Here is a 20,320-nt window from a genome sequence, read left to right on the forward strand (position 1 = left end):
AGAGATTAGAGAAGAATGATTAATGCAGAAAGGAAGGTGAGCTGTCGAAGGACAACACTGAAGATGGAATAGTTGCTGGAAACGGAGAACGTGATAGAGGCTCTGCCCGAAGGACGCTGACTGTGCAAGTGAGCGGAAAAACACTAGAAATGCAGATGGATGAGCAGACCTGGGAACTAGAACCGAGAGCTTGGACCTGTCTGTGCTAGACCCATTTGTTCTGGGTTGAGAGAATGCTAGTCATGGGTGGGTTAAGGATCACAGCCTCTGATGTTCTGTGAGGGAACTAGGACCTTTCAGAAGTGTGGATTTTAATGGCTTTTTGAAACAAGCAGGGGCAAGGCTTACCCAGAGGGGTAGTTAATGTTTTTTCATTTCATACCTTTATGAAAATGAGTGAGATTACTTTAAAAGAAGATTCTAGAGTTTCTGAGTGAAGTCAAGTTCACCAGAGAATACCTGGCCAGTTAAGAATTGAAAGACATGAAATTCTGTGGGCACATGGAAAAAGAACGAGGAAGTAAACTTAGGAAACTGGTAACTGGAGTAGTCTTCCCTGTTACCAACCAGGAGAGCAAACTGGGGGAGGAATCCGGACAGATGTTCAGCCAAAAGCTTGGTGTACGTTGAGAAGATGAATAGGGGCTGAAGATGGCTTCATCACTAAGTCTTTGCCTCGCAAGCATGTAGGTCTCCCCTGTCGCCTATGACAAAAGCACGCACGTACAGTCCCGGCGCTGGGGAGATGAGACAGGAGAATCCCCAGAGCTGGCTGGGCAGTTAGCCTAGCCTAATGAGCAAGTTCCAGATCCAAAAACCACGGGCAGCTCCTGAGGAAAGGCATCTGTGGTTGAGCTTTGGCTTCCACAAACATGTACAAACATGTACCCCCTCCCCACCCCCCCCCCCCCGTAAACATGCACATACTCTTTCCACTCACAAAGCTAAAACTGAATAGTCTAGTATTCTTGAAAGTACTAGCTCTGAATTGAGTCCTGGGTTGATTGAGCACCAGTGCATACTTCTGAAATGTTCTGTTGTTCTGTAGCCCACACAATAATAATACCCATGGGCTAGTAGAAATGTGATTGCGGTTGCTTAGTTGGGAAAGGAGTGCAAAATATGTGATGGAGGTAAGCGGCACATGACAGCAGAGGACAGAGAGCAGGAGCCCTCGGGTTCTTTTCTCTGGCAGAGAGAGTTTTTGGCGTCTGACTGAACTTATAAAAGTCTACAATTTTATTCTCTAATTTCTGTGTCTGAAAGCCAGCAGGATTTGATTTTGAACCTTTACACAGTCTCTTTTTATTTGTGTTCCACTGATTATAATAGCTTGATCTGCCGTCTCAGGCTAGTCGTTAGCAGATGCACGGCAGGCGTGCAGACAAGGCCGCCAGAGTCAAACCGACCCAGGTTAAATCTTCCTGAGCGCTTTACCAGCTGATGTTAGGCAGGTGCCTTAACTTGAGCCCTTGTTTACTCTTCCAGAACTGCCATGGTACTACAGACTAGCTTTTTGTGGCCATTAAACAGCACATCAGAAATGCCAAGACAGTGCTCGACATTTTCGCACTGTGCCCCTCCTCCCACCCATTGTATGTTGAGTGTGTTCAGCGTGACAGAGATCCTATGTGTGAATCTCCTCAGCCAGTTCCTTCTCTTCCCTACTGGGAAAGCCGGCTCTCCTTCACCCTGGAAGTGCCAGAGCATCTTCAGTAGTTCTACATATTCAAAACAAAACAAAACATGCCAGGCCCAGAAAGAAATAACATTAATATCTGTGTCGCTAGGAAGAAATAGTTTTTATGGCTGTGTTTTCAATCCTTGCAGGTTGTTTGTGGAGAATATTAATAAGCACATCACACACATACACACACCATTTTGTTTTTGTTTGTTTTTGTTTTTTAGTTAAGGATAGGTATAAAAATATATATTGAGTCCTAGGAAAGGGAGATTGCTTTCCAGGAATTGAAATTACTAGTCTCTGCCAGAGGACTCTTGACAAATAAGTGGTTACATTGCTGGTTGCTGAAGTTAGTTTTCCCACAGTTCTTTTTCTGCCCTAGTAAAAGCTACTCTCTGGAGAGGATGCTTCCCCTCTTGACTGTTTCTTGTCATTGAGTACATAATACACAAAGCCTCCGTTATATTTACGTCAGTAAGAATGTGTTGGGTCAGAGTGCTTGGCTTAATAGTAAAGACTGAGTATGGGCAAGTTCTTACACAATTCCTTTGAATCTCAGTCAAATAATGATTTGTGGGGTTATTATGAAAATGAATGATTAATGTTTATAAAGTAGAAAATGTTGGTTGCTTATCCTTCCTTAAAATATTTAAGTTTAAACACAGTACTACATCCACACAGTTTTTAAAGTCAGATACAACAAAGTTTCTAATTATAATCCCTACCATCTGAATCACTGAACTGACTTATTGTCAGCGTTCTCCAGCTGCCTTCCATCTCTCAGGATGTGTTGAAATCTCTTTATTCCTCAGTTCTCTTCTCTTCCAGGGGGATTATGACATCTTATTACTGTATGATTCTTTGGGAGGTGGGCAACTGGGAAGTGGGAGGTCGGAACTCTCTGCCCTTGACCTGGTACTCCTCACCCCACATTTTATTCAGGAAGTACTTATTCTCCTTGGCTTACAACAAACAGAGTGCCTGTTGCTGTGTGTTCAGGGCCAGGACAACTGTGGTGTCCTGCCTCGTTGGACTGTGAGTCTGGGGGTGCGTAGGTGAACAGTTGCGTGCAGTGCTAGGAGGGTCTGAGAGGACCATGGTGTTGTTGGCCTTGGCTCAGTCACCCTGAAGGACTGAAAGTAGAACAGAGTGCCTAGGTTTATCACCAGGTCTTCACAACGCCTCTCCTTTGGCTTCCTTGCTGCCTAGACTTCCCTCAGACCACTGTGGTCCCGCTTCCTAATGAGCCATGACTTCAGAACATTGAGTTCTTGGTTGTGTGGTGTGACACTGTGTAGACTCCCATCATGCACTGGCTTCCTGGAGCTGGGCTAACAGCTCGACCGGAGCTGCTCTGCTTTCTTTTCTTTCTCGTGTTTCACTGAGCTGTAAAGTTAGGGCCCAGGTCATACCTGAAGTGTCTAATGGACTGCCTTGTTCTGGCTCTCATTCTGCTTCACCTCTTTAGGTCATTTGGCCATGAACCCTCCACTGTCATCATTTTTAACACTGACCTAATCAGTTGGAAGAAATTCAGATTCAAGATTTGTGCAAAGAATTTGAATGTAGCCAGGAGATTCAGGGAGCAGGTGAGGCTAAGCAGCTCAAGTCCCACGGCCAGCTGTGTCTTTATGGTGATTAAGCAGCAGGTCAGGGGTTAGGGAGTTTGCTCAGTGGTAGAGTGCTCACCTAGTAAGGATAAGGCCCTGGGTTCAGACCTCGGCCCAGCTTCTAGGGGGTGGGGAAGATAAAATCACAAAAAAGACGACCCCCCCCCCCAAAAAAAAAAGAGGCAGTAAGTCTGCTGAGGATCCTCCCTTCCTCTCTGTGGCGTTTTCTCAGACTTGTTTCTTTACTGAGAAACTGGGACCCTCCCACAGTGCGCCATTGTCAGATACCATTTCCACAACGTTCTTTCTCTCCTCTCTTCTTTCCTGCCCATTCTCTGTGTGGCAAAGCAAGGCTTATAAGGTCTGTCAGTGAGGAAGTCACTAGAAATAATCGCATACAGACTACTACGCAGGTTTGGGTGTTAGATCTTTTGTGGAGATCAGCTTTCAAAAGGTGATTCTTCCCAAAGTCGTGTGTAATGCCAACTGGACAGTCTGGGCCAAACAGTCATGTCAGCCATTTACAAGTCACCCTCAGAGGATGGCCACAAAGATACCACTGAGCAGCATTGAGTATAACAGGCTGTCTCTACTGAATGAGAGAGAAGATGGACGGTTGGGTTACAAAGGTGTGGAATCACACTGACCTGGGTTTAAAACCTGTCTGTATGAGTTGTGAGCCTTTGTCAAGTGAAGGAGTCTCTCGAAACCTCTATTTACTCAACTGTATTATGGGAGCAAGATCTGTTTCTTAGGTTGTGATGAGAATAAAGTGAAACTTCTGACACGTGGTAAGTGGTCAGTATATGTCAACCAACTTCATGCTCTGATCTTGCTGTACAGTAAACACTCGGCTAAGAGAATCTAAGGTATTGCCAACTTTAGAAATTCTCGATTCTCCGATTGTAATTCTGAAAAATTACTGTATATTTAAGTCTCTGACTGCAGTCCTTGGTTGTCGTGAGTTACTGCTTACAAAACACCCTTGGTAAGCAGAAGGCAGATGCAGTGCAGAAGGCATTGTGCCTGTTAGAGCTGGTAGCTCTCTTCCTTAAGCTTGTTCCATTTTCCCAGTCTTCCCAGACTCTCCTGAGATGTACGAAGCGGAGTCACCATCTCCACCTCCTCCTGCATCTCCACCTCCTCCTGCATCTCCACCTCCTGATTCTGTGCCAAGACCTGAGCCCCCTCCTGCCAAGGTAAAGCCAGCACAAGGCTCCGTTCTGTGTGTCTTCTCTCGCGAGACTCTGCAGTCACTATGGAATCATGTCCTCTTCTCTGTGCTTCTCCAGTGCCGGTAGCCGGCTCATGTTTCATCACGCTTCCCCTCAGATTGGCCAGATGGATGCGATTCTCTTCTTAACTGAGGGGAGACATTGCCTTAGGAAGCTTGCAGGGCTATCTCAGGGCAGCTGTTTGTTTTTTTTGTGACCATCACCATGAGGGCTGCTGTGCTACCCAGCTCCAGTTGGAAATGTGCAAAAGGAGGCCCTGCCTCCACCAGGGCAAATTGTGAAAGATTAAAGGAAACAAAACTCAAATTTGTTCTTAGGGAAAGGACTAGATGAGAAAAACCACAGCAAACAGCAGCACTCGGTTTTGAACGCTCTTTACTGTGTCTCGTCTGCATCCACTATATCAGTAGACATAGAGGATGGTGAAGTGTGCAGAGGATGGTGCTGACAAGCCTCCTTTCTTTGTAACCACCAGTTTTCTTGAACTCAGTCTCGGAAGGTTAGTGTAAGTCTCGTACTGGTGTAGCCAAAGAAATGGGATGAGAGACAGTGGAGATGAGAGCGAACTGATGATAGTCAGGCGTGCTTCTGGCTCGACTAGTTAGGTATGGTGTTCAAATGCCAAGGCTGAGCCTGCAAAGATCTCCTGCAAGGGTGCACACTGAGAGCCCCTGGTCTGCTCTGGGGGCATCTACCCCAGCTCTCCGGAAAGTCCTTAGACAGCATATTGCAGTGGTCTACTTTCCTTGTCTCTCTCTTCCACTAAGGTCCATAATCTGTATGTCTTTTTCACCAAGAACTCAAATCTTTCCTAAGCATATTGCTTCTCTGTGTGTAAACAGGAAGACGCCAGGCCTGTGCATACAGTAAGCTTACATGCCTCTGCAGTATAGAGTTGCTTGTTCTACCTTTTATCAGAATGGCATGGTAGGAGGTGGGTTTTGTACATTTAACATCTTCTGTTATTTTTTCTAGAGCTTCACTGGTCAACTTAATATTGTTACTCTCTGATCTTTTAGAGTTCAAGTGGAGAAAACAAAAGAAAACGGAAGCGTGTCCTGAAATCTAAAACCTTTGTGGATGAAGAGGGCTGCATGGGTAAGGCAAATGTTTGGTGTCAGGCTTGAGTCCTTTCTTTAGGGAGGCACTCAGGTCCCGGGCAGAGCAGGCTGTCGGGGTGAGCGCACATGGGCTTACCCACGTGGTGCTGCTGCTCCTGTGCCATGAAATGAAGCTCTGGGAGTGTGGCCTCCGAGTCACATCATCCTGCTTGAGGATTTCCTTGAGCCGTGAAATGGAAGAGAGCTATCTAGAGATACCTCTTTTGCCTCCTGGTAGGGTCTTCATGAAGATTCAGATGAGGTGCTTGGAAGCTACTGTCTCACACATTGAGAAACACTTGTTTTTTAAAGACTGATTGTGTTAACATCTCAGTAGTGGAAAGGAGGCTTCCCACAGATGATTAGACCTGGAGAGAGTTAAGTCTCTGGTGTCCAGTGCCGTTCATCCTTAGAAGAGCGTGACTTGACCTCCCTGCTTCCTGTGTGTTTCCAGTTTGTGCCGGGTCTGGCTCAGGTCCAAAGCCTGTGGAGATGCTCAGATCCAACACCATGCTCTTGTGTCTGGAGCAGTTGTGGGTTTAGGTTGGTAAAGCTCTGGCTGGTAGAAGCATGGATTGTGAATGGATGGATCTCTCCCACCCGCTGGTTCCCGAATAAACACTCAGAGACTTATATTAATTATAAATGTTTGGCCGATGGCTCAGGTATATTACTAGCTAGCTCTTACATTTAAATTAATCCATTTCTATTAATCTGTGTATTGCCACGTGGTCTGTGACTTACCAGTTCTTTCACATCTTGCTTCTTGGGTGGCTCTCAGCATCTCCTGGACACAGACTTCTTCATCTCTGTCTTTAGTGTGAATGTACCTTCTAACCTCATTCTGCCTGGCTATTGGCCAAAACCCCTTTATTTATCAACCAGTGAGAGCAACACATATTCACAGAAAGACCATCCTCTAGCAATGAATAATTCCTTCTCTTTTCTTATGGCACCTGCCACAAAGTGGCTCTTCTAGAGAAGTTTTTAATGCCTGCCTGCCTGCCCTCCCTTCCTTCCTCCCTTCCTTCCTTTTCTTTCCTGTTTAGCCTTGGCTGTCCTGGAACTCACTCTGTAGACCAGGCTGGCCTTGAACTCAGAGACCCTCCTGCCTCTGCCTCCTGAGTGTTGGGATTAAAGGTGTGGCCACCAATGCCCAGCTGCCCTGCCCTTTTTGATTTCTATTTTCTTGTTCAAATTTTTGTCTTTAAAAGATTGATTGGCCGCCGGGGCGGTGGTGGCGCACGCTTTATCCAGCATCGGAGCAGAGCAGCGATCTCTGTGATTCGAGCCTGGCTACAGAGTGATTCAGAAAGGCGCAAACAACAGAAAATGTTCAAAAAAAAAAAAAAAAAAAAAAAAAAGATTGATTGACTCTGAAGAATCAGCCCTTCCTCAGCAGGTGCTCATAAAGCTCCTGGAGACATTGTATTGGTTGCAGGCCCTGTCCTGTTATCCCCACCTCCTATTCTTCTGACAGGCCTGTTACTTTATCATATAATTAAGGAGTAACATTCTTATTTGTTTGTTTGTTTGTTTCTTTATTCTCTAAGACAGTTTTTCCGAGTAGTCTTGGCTGTCCTGGAACTCAGTCTGTAGACCAGGCTGCCCTCAAACTCACAGAGATCCACCTGCCTCTGCCTCCCGAGTTCTGGGATTAAAGGCCTGCGCCACCATTGCTGCCCAGCTAAGGGGAGTGACATTCTATACATATGGCATCCTCTCTTCTTGAGAATCTGTGTGTTCTGGACTTTGGTATGCTTTTATGATGTTTTTGTCTCGTTTTATTTTTTGCTTTTAGCATTTAAATATAATCAGAATGCTTTAGCCATTAGAGGTGGTGTGTGTGTGTGTGTGTGTGTGTGTGATATAAATTGAATTTTTTAATTTGGAGACAAAAGCATCGGTGCCAGTTTTTTTCTCCCCCCTTTACTCTAAAAGAAGAAAGTAAAGGATATCTCTAGGACTCTGTGGCTAATTATTTCTTGATTTGTTCAGAACAAAGCCCTGGGGTTTGAGCAGTGTCGACTTGGGCTTGTGTCCGGCCCTTCTCCACACGGGACTATTAACAGCCTTGGAGGCAGCAGTGAGAGCCGCTCACATAGCACCTTTTTATACGGTTTTTAGTCCAAGTGCAACCTAATGGGTCTTGGCTCTGGTTACCAACCAGGGCTGCGCTTTCCTCACTCCCCTGGCTGTGCCAGTTGTCCTAGCACGGGCTCGCCCCGCCCTGCTAGAGTCTGGTGGTTCCTGTGGGTTTGTAGCAGGAACGATGGAGTTGGCCCTGAGCTAGATTGGGGTGAATTTCTGATCAAGGAATGGGTCTTAGGATCAGAGAAGCTGAATGGAGTGTTGTCCACACAGACTTTTTGGAATGACAGCCAAGGAAAGTGGCATGTTCAGCGGACATAAAAGTGCTGTGGTTTGAAGTTCAAATCTCTCTGTCCTGCAGTTTGAAGCAGCAACAGCTTGGACTATAGAATTGACCTTTTAAATTTTGGTACATCAAGTGTCAGCTTAAGACATTTGGTTGGATGGCGTGGCTGGTTTTTAACTTTCCAAGCAGTGTACCACATGACATCAGCTGTGAGACAGCCAGTGGTTTCACCAGGAAGTAAGGAAATAGCGAGGAATTGATCCTGAAGTATGGTGCTGTAGACATGCTGCCATTGTGTGGGGAATACATCTCCCAACGTAACAGGAGCGTACTACCAACTGAAGCCATTTCCTTTCTACAGACGGCTCTTCAGAGCTTCTTAACAAATAAATAACAGGTCATAATTGTGTTCGTGAATTGAGTTGTAGGATACATGTAGCATAGTGCATGTTGGGAGTGGAGGGTGTTTGTGCTTGCTGGACTGTAGGTGTGCCATGCGAATGTTTCAAGTGTCTAATCAAAAAACTGACAGATTTCTCTAATACTGCTGGCTACGTGAAGTACCCGAAAGTCTTGCTAAAATTGAAATTCTTGTGCATTTTTCTTATCTTTTCTTTTCCCTTCCTCCTTTGTAGGCATGGTCTTACTACATAACTAGGCTGATCTCATCGGCATTCTCTTGCCAGTCTCCAAGGGCACAGATTTCAGGTGTTTGCCCCCACACCTGACTGAGATGCTGAGTTTCTAATTAGATTACAAAGAGAGTCCAAGTCCTCTAGTCTGTGTTTTCTTTCTTTCTTTTATTTCTCTTCCTTCCTTCCTTCCTTCCTTCCTTCCTTCCTTCCTTCCTTCCTTCCTTCCTTCCTTCCTTCCTTCCTTCCTTCCTTCCGTTTTCGAGACAGAGTTTCTCTTTGTAGCCTTGGCAGTCTTGGAACTCTCTTTGTAGACCAGGCTGGCCTTGAACTCACAGAGCTCTACCTTCCTCTGCCTCCCAAGGGCTGGGATTAAAGGCCTGTCAGTGTCCTTGGTCCTCTAAGTGGGCAGGAGTTATCAAAGTGGGTTCTTGGTTCTTGAAAGTAAAGACAAATCATAAAATCTCCTAGAGAAGATCTTAGGTGTTCTGTAGCCCTATTGGGATTAAGTGGCTATGGGTGAAGCAGTAGCCAGACCTCCAACAGAGTACACCATGAAGAAGAAAAAACATTGCTAAGTGTTTGCCAAAGACTGCCAGGTCCATCCATATATACTGAGGGTTAGTGTGCTCCTCGTTTTCATGGAGAGGGGATCATTGATTCATCAAGTGTCACCCAGACCAGCAATGTTTGTGTCGTTTGGGAATGTGTTTAAAAACAAGTTCTCAGGTTCCACCACAGACCTGCTGCTGAGCATGGAACTTTGGAGCTAGAATCCAGCAGTGTTCCCATGAGCTAGCTCCCCAGGTGATCCAGTGCATGTCCACAGTGGGACAGCCCAGGCTTTAGACACAGATGGTTGAATCCCCACGCCTGAACCTCTGAAACAGTTTAGCTAGTCTATTTTAATTAGAACAATTACCAGTGAATCAGAGTGTGAAACCACCTCTGTTCTTTGATGGGGGAAATATGCCTGTGACTTATGCTTCGAGCACTTTATGTGTATGACATTACTTTTTCAGTGGGGAGATGTTTCCCTTCACTACTTCTCCATCACTTGCTGCATCCAGAAAGGCTGAAAAAGGATTCAGATGCTTCTGCTTTAGTTCTCATCCTAGGGAGGTGACACTGTATTTGACCTGTGGCTACTGCATGTGACGCAGTGGGATTGGAGAATGTCTCCATCTGCTTTGGAAAGCATGACTGGAAGCCGCTGCTTCCGAGTGTGCACACTGGGGCTGTTGACTACTCACTGGCATAGTTCTTTCCAGGTTTCCTTCGGAGGAGTTTGGGGAGTTTTAGTTTTTCATGTGAATAGGGCATGCATGTATGTGCATCATCACATGTGTGCCTGGTGCCCAAGGAGATCAGAAGAGAGCAGTTGTAAACTGCCATGTGGGTTCTGGGAACTGAATTCGGGTCTTCTGCAAGAGCAGCAGGTGCCTCTAGCCACTGAGCTCTCTCTCCAGCCTGTTTTAATGGTGGAGGAAAAGGCTAAGTATGCCTTTGGCTCATAGGGAGTAAGAAAACCGGTCACTTTGCTTATTTTATCATTGTCTTAAAACTTTCAAATGTATCATCTAGAATGGTTTGTTTGGGAAAGTTTTTTTCATGATGTAGACTGAAATAAATCTTGAGTTCATTAGTAGTCATTCAGTTTCAAGAACTGAGTAGTTGAGTAACAAACCGTGGCTTTAGATGAGAGCAGTGGTTGATACCAGGATGGAGCAAGCTAGAAGCATCCATGGTGGGAGAGTGGCTAGGCAGAGTGAGAGCTCTGGTAGACTAAATGAAGAACTAGGAAAGTGAGTGTTGGAAATGGGCAAGTGTGTGGGTCATGGAAATATGACTCAGGAAGCCAGTCAGAGCATGGAGTTAGGATAGGTGTTTGAGAGACAGACAGCACATATGTAGAGCTCAGGAAGTTAGCCAGTGTAGACAAGGAGCCAGGCAGCAGGTTGGTCAGTTAGATGGTAGAGTCCCATCGATGACATGGGGACTTAGCTGTGAAGGAGTGGGGTACTCTCCACCCCACCTACAGGCCATGTGACCGCAGGTATTTTCTAGCTGAGGCTAGATGTGTTCTCCCAGGAAGAAAAAACTCAGGACCTGATGCGCGGGACAACTTTCCCTTTGGTAAATGACTCAAGCCATCATGTCTCTGCTTTTTCCTTATTCCAGTGACCGAGAAAGTCTACGAGAGTGAGTCGTGCACAGACAGTGAAGAGGAGAGTAAGATGAAGACGACCTCAGTACACAGACCCCCTGCCACCGCTGTGAAGAAGGAGCCAAAAGATGAGCGGAAGGGCCCCAAGAAAGGGACAGCTGCGCTGGGCAAAGCCAACAGACAAGTGTCCATTACTGGCTTCTTCCAGAAGAAGTGATTGCTGTCCCTGGTCAGGGGAGAAGCCCGGCAAGTAGAGACTGTTACTTACTGTGTAAGTTCGCCTAGCTCCTTGCCTCAAAGCCTGTCTCAAAGCGCTGCTCTGCCATCACGGGACACGTGAACTAGTTCTGGTTTTTTCAACCAAAAGGGAGTCACCTAGAAGCAGGAGGCAAACGATATTTGAAAAGCTGTTACATTGTAATGAGTTTATAAAGCACAATCTTTGGCCTGCCCAGGAGAATTCATTTGAGAATTACCTGCTGGGCCCCCCTCTCCCTGTACCGTCCATGTTCCTCTTCTGGTCCTCTGTATTCTGTGAACTTGTGTGACAATGTTTGTATTTTATGGATTCTACTGTACTGCCACACTCTGTCCCCTGACCCCACAAATCTGTTTTCTGTAAATCTTAGTCAGACAAAAAGCTAAAGCTGTCTCCGTCATATAGTAAGTGACACTCAGCTCCAGGCCAGGCCAGTGTGTAGTGTCCATTCCTTCCACAGAAGCTCTCCAGAATTCGGCTCACACTCAGTGGTTAGGACAGAGCACAAATAAAAATGTACTGATGTACCCAGCCTCACCAGAAATGACCAAGAGTCAGCATGGCAGGCACTGGGAGAGCTGCCATGTTGCCAACAGAGGGCATCCAGTCTACTCCCATGTTCATGGTTTCTTTCTCTCAAATGTTCCATTCTCCTACCTAGAGAATGGAACCAATGCAGTGAGATAAACCCAAAGAGAAATGGTAGTTGCCTGTTCCTGGAAGGGATGGGGATCTTAAGGCACACATTTCTACACAGATGTTGCTCCTCTGTATTTTCCAGGCCCTCCATTTGCCCAGCAGTACAGGCTCCCCAGGAAGAGATGGGGGCGGGGCTGACTGGTTATAGATCTAGACAGTAATTAAAACATTTGCTTTTGTACTTTTGTCTGTTCTGACAATAACTGTCAAGCACCCTCCATTATGGCTGGGCAGGAGGTGAGAGCCATCTAGGTTGTGTGGCAGTGGCGTTTGCACACTGAGCTGGGGGACGGGAGCACAGACGTGATGCGACGTGATTCACTCTCGGAGGATGAGGGGTGTCTGACCCGACCCCTCCACTGAGGCCTGGCTTGTGTCATGAGAGATGGAAGCAGCTGCCTACTGTTGAAGGTCAGGCTTGGGGCTGACCTTGGCATGGACACAGCTGCTTTAGCAACCAGTCGTGGGCTTGATTAAGACCAGCAGCTTGGGAGAGGAGTCCTGGCCTTCTGTGGAAGCCTCAGGGCCGAAGCTTTGCACATCAAACTGAGTAAAGGTTGGCGCGCTCCAAACCTTTTTTTTTTGAAAGTGGAAAAGATTGTAATGCCTGGACTTAAGCTTGACAAAACCCTTCTGGAGAAGAATCCCTTATTTTAAGTGGTTATTTTTGTCATTGCCTGTAGCCATTTTTCTAAATGGAAATGGAAAAGTACAAGGCAGCAATCCAGTCTTTAAAGAAATGTGATTATGGTGGGTTTCCTAATAAATCGGAATGTGGATTGGGGCTGTGCTGCAGGTCGCGGTTGCTCCTCCGAAGGGAGAACGCGAGTCTCTGACCCCTGGACCCAACACCACCTGAGCTCTGAGCTCCTGCAAAGCTGGGCAGGCATCGACTGCTGCACTTTCTCCCCATTCTATATCGTACTCAACCCCGAGTTAAATAAATCTGAGGCGCTGTTTTGAAACTGTCCTTCAAATTGAGTGTCTGCTGAGTCTGTTCCTGGGCAGCCTGGTAGCAGGGTGTGTAGTCACCTGAATGCTGGCCAGGACCAGGCTGGGTTGGGGTTGGTGTTGCTAAAAGTGCTGCACCCCCAGTCTGAACTGTACAGGTAGCTGCTGTCGTCACCACCTTTTCAGCCCTCTGGGAACTAACTCTTGCCTTAGCCAGCCTTGTTTTTCATTTCATTAAGAGGAGAATCGTCCCGATCTTGCATTCTGTATTGCTCTGGCTTCATCCCTTGCTGGCTGGGTGACGCTGGGCAAGTTTCTGAGCCTCGGGTTCCTTAACGAAGTTGAACTAAAATGAGCCACTTGGCGTGCTAAGCCGAACTGATAACTGTAGCCTGAATGTGGTCCACAGCGGCAGGCACTGGGCGCTGCTTCTCCCCGTGGCGGATTCAGGCAGCGACCAGCTTCTTCAACTGTTACCCAGTGCACGACCCACATGCGTCCTCTCAGAGGCCTCCTGGCAGAACATCTGATCAACAGGTGAAGATGGTTATCCTGTTTTATGACAGCTTTTAAAGAGCAGAATTCTCTTTTTTATGAAAAGAAAGGTTTATGGATGGCAGCATTTACTATTCATTAAAACATTTATTATGTCTAACACATGCCAGGTCTGGCCGGAACACGAGAGGTCACAAGGGGAACTAGAATGTGTGTCTTGTCTTCAGGAGCTGGTGGAGTTGCAGGACTGTGAGTATAGTGAGAGATAAGTGGGGTCTCCCAGCGCTCTCACCAAGGTGGGTCTCAAAGTTAGCCTCTGGAGGAAGAGGCCACACAGGTGAAGGTCATGGATGAGCTTACCAAGAAAGGAGAGTGTGAAGGGTCTCCCAGGCGGAAGAGCATGGCTTTGTGGGTTAAGGAGTAGATTGTAGAATTATATATTTTTTTCTTATGTGTATTAGTGTTTTGCCTGCATGTATGAGTGTATATGCATCATGTATGCTCCTGGTGCCCCTGGAGGCCAGAAGAAGGCGTCCCTGAGCTGTCATTTGGGTATTGGAAAAGAAACCTGTGTCTTCTGCAAGAACAGCAAGTGCTCTTAACCACTGAGCCATGTCTCCAGCCCCGGATTGCAAACTTTTTAAAACAGGGGGAAAGACATTGAGATGTGAAGTTGGGGTACCAGTAAGTAGTTTGGATTTTACTCAGATAATGGAGACCAACTGAAAAATGTTGAGAGGGGTTTTTTAAATCTCGTTAGAAGCCAGTTTTCTGTGAGGAGTGACAGTCTGTGTGTCCTGTGTTCTGTATGCCGTGAGAGTGCATCTGTCTGTAAGTGCACGCTGTGTCTGAGGTCTAGTGGTGGGAGAGAGCTGATGGGATTTCAGAAACTCGTAGCTCAAACCGCTTCATTCTGGCAGCTGCCGTAGACAGTTGCCTTGTTCCCCAGACCTTCCTCTGCAGCCTGGCTTTCTGTAGCAGGATCGGTTTTTAAGAAGTGGTTTCAAGCCGGGCGTGGTGGCGCACGCCTTTAATCCCAGCACTTGGGAGGCAGAGGCAGGCGGATCTTTGTGAGTTCAAGGCCAGCCTGGGATACCAAGTGAGCTCCAGGAAAGGCGCAAAGCTACACAGAGAAACCCTGTCTCAAAAAAACCAAAAAAAAAAAAGTGGTTTCAAAAGCTGGTAGTTCCTTGACACCCTCAATGATCGAGGCCTCAGCTGCTTACAACACACAGAGAGGGATGGGGGCGGGGCAGGTCCTCTCTCCTAGCTTTGTTCCTTTAAGAAGACAGTTCTTGTTATACAGGGAGCCGAAGAGGAGCCTTATAAGGAAACAAATTGTTTCTTGAGGACAGGGTAGGGTGGAAGGAGCGTCTAATAACAGATCTGCCAGGAACGCACTCAGTGTCAGGCTCGCTTTGGTAAACCTGTCTCTCCTTTCATTGGTTCCAGGATCTCAGTATGCTGTATACTGCAGCGTTGACTGAGTTGACATGAAGCCTGCAGGGGCTGCCTGGTTCTGTGGTGAGAAGGCAGCCTCGCTCCCTGAGTTAGCACCCTGGCAGCTCCATACAGCAGCCCATGCTGTCACCGTGCCCTCTCTGAAGGGCACATTGTACCCAATAACTGCAGTTGGGACCGGCTCTCGCCAATCCCCTGCATGACACTTCTCCCCTCTTGTGTCTCTGTCCAGTTTTTGTGTGTGTGTCCTGAAGTGTGGCCACCCACAGATGACCACCCAGGCTCCTTAGCGAGAAGCTTGGTAGGGCTTCTGGTTTAATTTTCCATTGGATCAGAACCCACCGTGTCTCCAGAATTGCCCTTCCATTTCAAGCCTAAGTGGCCACACTCCCCTCCTCCTCCTCTTATTTTTCTCTCCGTCTTGCCAGGCTCCTCGTTTCCTTGGCTCCTGCCACCTCCTTTTTTAAGGCTCAGCGTTCTCTGTGGCTAGCCCGTCTTCAGCTTTTCCTCAGGTCTCTCGGGCCTTCTCAGAGTTCTTCTTCCATGTGGCATGTCTTTTCCTGGACTGCATTTAAAGGATGGAAAAACCGCTTTGTCTGGTGTCTGCTTTGGATCCTTCGCATGCAAAGCCCCAAGCGTTTGAATGGTAGTCACCCTGGTCCTGGACAAGAGGCTCTGGCGTTTGTAAGAGCCTGGAAGCTGTCGTTTTGGAGAGCAGTCGTATACGCACTCACTGTGTGCATTACAGTGACAGTCCTCAGATGAGTGGTAGGCAAGAACTTAGCTGAGCAGAGCCTGAGTGAGCACAGTGGGCAGTTTCCTAGTTCCCTGCAAAGAGCATCAAAGGGTTTGGGAAGCCACCAGGGAAGGGTTACCAACCGAGTGGGTTCTCTCAGCCGCCGGAACTTCATTCGACAACACACTGTATAGTCCGTGTAAGGGGAGCATGAGTGGCGGTGTTGAACACAGTTCCTGGAGACTTATGGACAAGTTTTGAGCAGTTTGTACAGTGGTTCTCTGTAGGTTCAACTTGATTACGTAGGCCCAACAGTTTTGGGGTCCTGGATAGCAGGGTGCTCCGATGGAGACACAGCCTTAAAGCTGAAGGGCCTTGGTTCAGCATTGACCATAGGCCAGGTTCTGCCCTGGCTTCAGCTTCTTTATTGAAAATGCATAACCTTGCTGCAAACCGTCAGGGAGATAGTTCCTCATGTTTTGACACAGAAAATTAGGAGAAGAGCTCATTTTTGAGCACCTACTGTGTACCAAACACCGTTGCATGCATTATATATATTAACTAACTCTTGCTCCTAACAACCTCGAGATGGGCACTTTAAAATAAACATTTATTTTTTAGATTTGGAGGCACTGTCTCCTGTGTCCCAGGCTGGCCTCAAATTCACTGTTTAGCCAATGATGACATTAAACTGATCCGCTCCACCTCCTGAGTGATGGGACTGTGGACATAAACCATTGCAGCCAGTCTATGTGGTACTGGGATGGAACCCAGAGTTTTGTGCGTACTAGGCAAGCATTCTACTAGCTGAGCTTTGTCTCTAGTCCATAGGCACTTTTATTCCCATTTTTGCAGGAGGAAACTGAAGCAGTTTGCTCAAGATCACAGAATTCAGAAATAGCAGAGACAGGATATGTACAGCATGACAGATGGACTCCATTGCCTAGTCTTAACTTCATGCAGTATCACGTGTTGGCTATATGTTAGTTTATCAATCCATACTGTCCAATGATGGCTGATGCTCGTGTGTGTGTGTGTGTGTGTGTGTGTGTGTGTGTGTGTGTGTGTGTGTTTTATTGCATGTATATCTGACCATGTGTGTGCCTGGTGTCTATAGAGATCAGAAGAGGGTGTCAGGCCCTCAGAACTGGAGTTACATGTGGTTGTGAGCCACCATGTAGATGCTGGGAATGGAATCCAAATCCTCAGCAGCCAGTGTGCTTAATCACTGAGCCGTCTCACCAGCCCAACTGGAGATGCTCATTTTAATAAGTGAAAGGACTTCGATCCTGTATGCTCCAGTCTGAAGCCCGTCTCAGTATTTCCCAGTCCCTCATCTGAGACCCCAGTCCTCTGCAGCCTCCCTGCCAGGTGCTCTTGAACCTATAAACAAACAGCCAGGTTTTTTTTTTTTTTTTTTTTTTTATACCATACTTACTAACTTGCAAAGTTAGATAAGTAGACCAATAAATGTTAAGAAGAATTTAGAAGAGGTTTAGACAAAAATAAAGTTTTCCAGTCATTTAGGTCACCAAGAAACTCCTGTAAATTCAGCTTTCTAAGGAATCCATGTTTGATTTCAATTGAAGTTGAGAATACTGTTTGCCTCGAAAAGTTCATTCAGTTTTTGGCCTTGTTTTTTTTTTTTTTTTTTTAATTTCGAGACAGGGTTTCTCTATGTAGCTTTGTGCCTTTCCTGGAACTCACTTTGGAGACCAGGCTGGCCTCGAACTCACAAAGATCCGCCTGGCTCTGCCTCCCGAGTGCTGGGATTAAAGGCGTGCGCCACCACCTCCTGGCCTGGCCTTGCTTTTGACACAACCTTTTATAAGAGTAACAAGCCGGGTGGCGGTAGCACTCACCTTTAATCCCAGCACTTGGGAGGCAGAGCCAGGCGGATCTCTTGTGAGTTCGAGGCCAGCCTGGTCTATAGAGGGAGTTCCAGGACAGGCACCAAAACTACACAGAGAAACCCTGTTTCAAAAAAAAAAAAAAAAAAAAAGAGTAACAGAGACAATCGGGTGTTTTTGCCCCATGTAGCCCATGCCACGGCCTCATAGGTGGAAAGTGACTCAGGGGTAGCTGTTGCTCATGACCGCAAATGGCTGAGTCCATAGTGACAGTCTCCATTTAAAGGATCAGAGCCTTGGGGCTGGGGCTCAGTGGGTAAAGCACTTACCATCCATGTTTGAGGACTGGTTCAGATCCCCACACCCAAGTACAGGCCAGGCGGGCATACTGGCCTGCCTGTAATCCCAGCAGTTGGGAGGCAGAGTCAGGGTTCCCTAGGGCTGGTTGGCTAGCTGGAGACCCACCTCAGTAAATAAAGTAGAAGATAAAGAAAATTACAGTGACTACAGCCTCAGGCTTCCACACACAAGCACCTGCATGTCTACACACGCAAAACAACAAAGTCCATGACTTGCGGGGCACTTCCTTGAAGGTGTGTGAAGATGCTCCAAATAGCATGACACCAATAGAGTGCTGTTTTAGTCTGTCTGGGGTGGGATGCTCAGAAAGCAAATAAACTCTCAGACCATAATGCCTGCTTGTAATGCTTCCTCTGTCCCTCGTAGGTAGAGTCTGCACACACTCATAGGACCTTACCTTATTCTGTCTCCACCTAACAAGAGGCAGAGACAGGATACCAGTCAATCAGTGACCTCTGGGTTCAGTCAAAAGATCCTGATTCAGTAAGTTAACGTGGAGTATGATCAAAACACCTGGCATCTCCTGAGGGCCTCCACATGTGTGCTCTCACATGTTTACTTGCACCGATACACACAGACATGCCGACACATGCACACCCAACACACACTCCAGGTTTAAAATATTTGCAAATAAGTAGAAGTGAGGTTCTTATTTTTAATAATGGATTTTAAGTGAACAGCTAGAAAAACCCAGCGTCTTTGCATGTCTACACTTAGCAAACCTGTGTGGACGCCGACTCCACACAAGGAACAAAAGAAATGACTCCTTTGAAATTGCTGGTCGAGGTGGAGAGGTGGTGGTTCAGCACCCCCAGCCTTTTGGCTGTAATCCCCGGGATCTATCCCCTACCTGGAAAACTGCACCGTGGGCTGGAGGAGGAGGCCTTTTCCTTTGGCTGATATTCTGGCTGGCCTGGAAGAAAGGCCAAAGGTGAACCCTGGGCTTCCGACTTGAAGCCTGAACTGTTTCTAATGTGCCTGCCTGAGGGATTAGGGGAGAGATCAGGAATGCAGTGCTGAAGCTGACATCTTGAGCAGACTGGAGCTTGCCAGGCAGGAAAGAGCACATGGCGGGAGGAGCAGGGATGTGACGGGGGGGGGGGGGGGGGGGGGGGGGGGGGGGGGGGGGGGGGGGGGGGGGGGGGGGGGGGGGGGGGGGGAGGGATGTGGGGAGGAGCAGGGATGTGGGGGGGGAGGGGTGGGGGAGGAGCAGGGATGTGGTGGGAGGAGCAGGGATGTGGTGGGAGGGAGGGTGGGGGGGGGGGGGGGGGGGGGGGGGGGAGCAGGGATGTGGTGGGGAGCAGGGATGGAGGAGCAGGGATGTGGTGGGAGGAGCAGGGATGTGGTGGGAGGAGCAGGGATGTGGTGGGAGGAGCAGGGAATGTGGTGGGAGGGCAGGGGATGTGGTGGGAGCAGGGATGTGGTGGGAGGAGCAGGGATGTGGTGCAGGATGTGGTGGAGAGCAGGGATGTGGTGGGAGGAGCAGGGATGTGGGGAGGAGCAGGGATGTGGTGGGAGGAGCAGGGATGTGGGGAGGAGCAGGGATGTGGAGAGCAGGGATGTGGCGGGAGGAGCAGGGATGTGGTGGGAGGAGCAGGGATGTGAGAGCACAGTGCTGCTCTTTCCGAGTGACTTGGAGAGGCAGAGCAGTGGGTTATGACGCCACATAATCGGGGTCTTCACTAAATCGTTTAGACTTTGCACTATGCAAAGAATTTTAATGTATCAGATCCGTGCATTAGAAAAATCACCCTTAATGGCCTGAAGAGAGCCGCGAGCTAGAGTAAGAAGCCAGAGCCAAGCTGCAACTGCAGCTTGAGAGAGCAAGCCGAGGGAAAGAATTTGAAGTTGGATTTTGTTCTGTTTTCAACAGATGACTTTCTTGATCCCACTGGAAACATGGGACAGGAGAGCATTTGGAGTGACTTCAGTGTGGGGTGATTAGCCTCTGTCGGGTCACCTCCTGCTTGGAAATCCTTTGGCTCCTGCCTGAGCCATGGTCCTGGTTAAAGCATGGAGATGGGATTGGTTCCACAGTTCCTCTCCGGACTCGCAGGCCCTTCTCTGACGCACACGCACACACTCCGAGTTCAACCTGCAATGACAGCAGCATTCTGGAATTCTTGGGGCCAGAGTGACCCACACTCACAGACTGGTCAACTAGGCCCAGCCCGAGTCATGTTTGCCATAAACTACGGGATGGCTAGGTGCTTCTGTAAACTTGATAGCAGTTTTATGAAGTGTGGCCAGCCCAGTTTCATGAATTAAGAAGTCCAGAGGCTGCCCAGCTAGGATATGGCAGGGCTGGGAGCGCGAGGCCTGGAGCTGAGAGGCAGGCTGAGTGTCCTCTTGCCGTGCATTCTTGGTGCCGGTTCTCCCTAGCACATCGGACTTGGGTGCTCATGTCAGCCATCCACCGAACAGTCACCCGACTTGGGACGGTACCATGAGAGAGTGTTTCTCAAGCAATAAGGGCTGTCTTTGCCATGAACCCCAAAGTTCACCCCTAAAACTTGGGAACTGCATATTACTTCCACATCCTAACTTGGCACATAGCCAAGTTCATATTATTAGGTGGGTTCCCAGGCCCCACACTTTAGAAGCAGTAGAGCACCTAGAGATGGACACTTCGTGGTTTTACAGAGATTTGGCCTTCAAGAGCTGCACTGATTGGATGAAGCTCGGTGCCCATTTACCACCATTG

General features: G+C 47.8%; 1 protein-coding gene across 1 annotated transcript in view; it reads left to right on the top strand.

Annotated features, from left to right (window-relative positions):
* Positions 1 to 12,740, top strand: part of Pold3 (DNA polymerase delta 3, accessory subunit) — a 41,658-nt gene extending 28,918 nt beyond the window's left edge. The window contains 3 exon segments of the mRNA XM_028877517.2: positions 4,369 to 4,493; positions 5,549 to 5,627; positions 10,820 to 12,740. Of these exon segments, the coding sequence (XP_028733350.1) occupies positions 4,369 to 4,493; positions 5,549 to 5,627; positions 10,820 to 11,022 (407 nt within the window). The 3' untranslated portion in view covers positions 11,023 to 12,740.
* The last annotated feature ends 7,580 nt before the right edge of the window (positions 12,741 to 20,320 follow it).

This window comes from Peromyscus leucopus, chromosome 1, assembly GCF_004664715.2.
Source record: "Peromyscus leucopus breed LL Stock chromosome 1, UCI_PerLeu_2.1, whole genome shotgun sequence".
Taxonomy (NCBI): Eukaryota; Metazoa; Chordata; class Mammalia; order Rodentia; family Cricetidae; genus Peromyscus; species Peromyscus leucopus.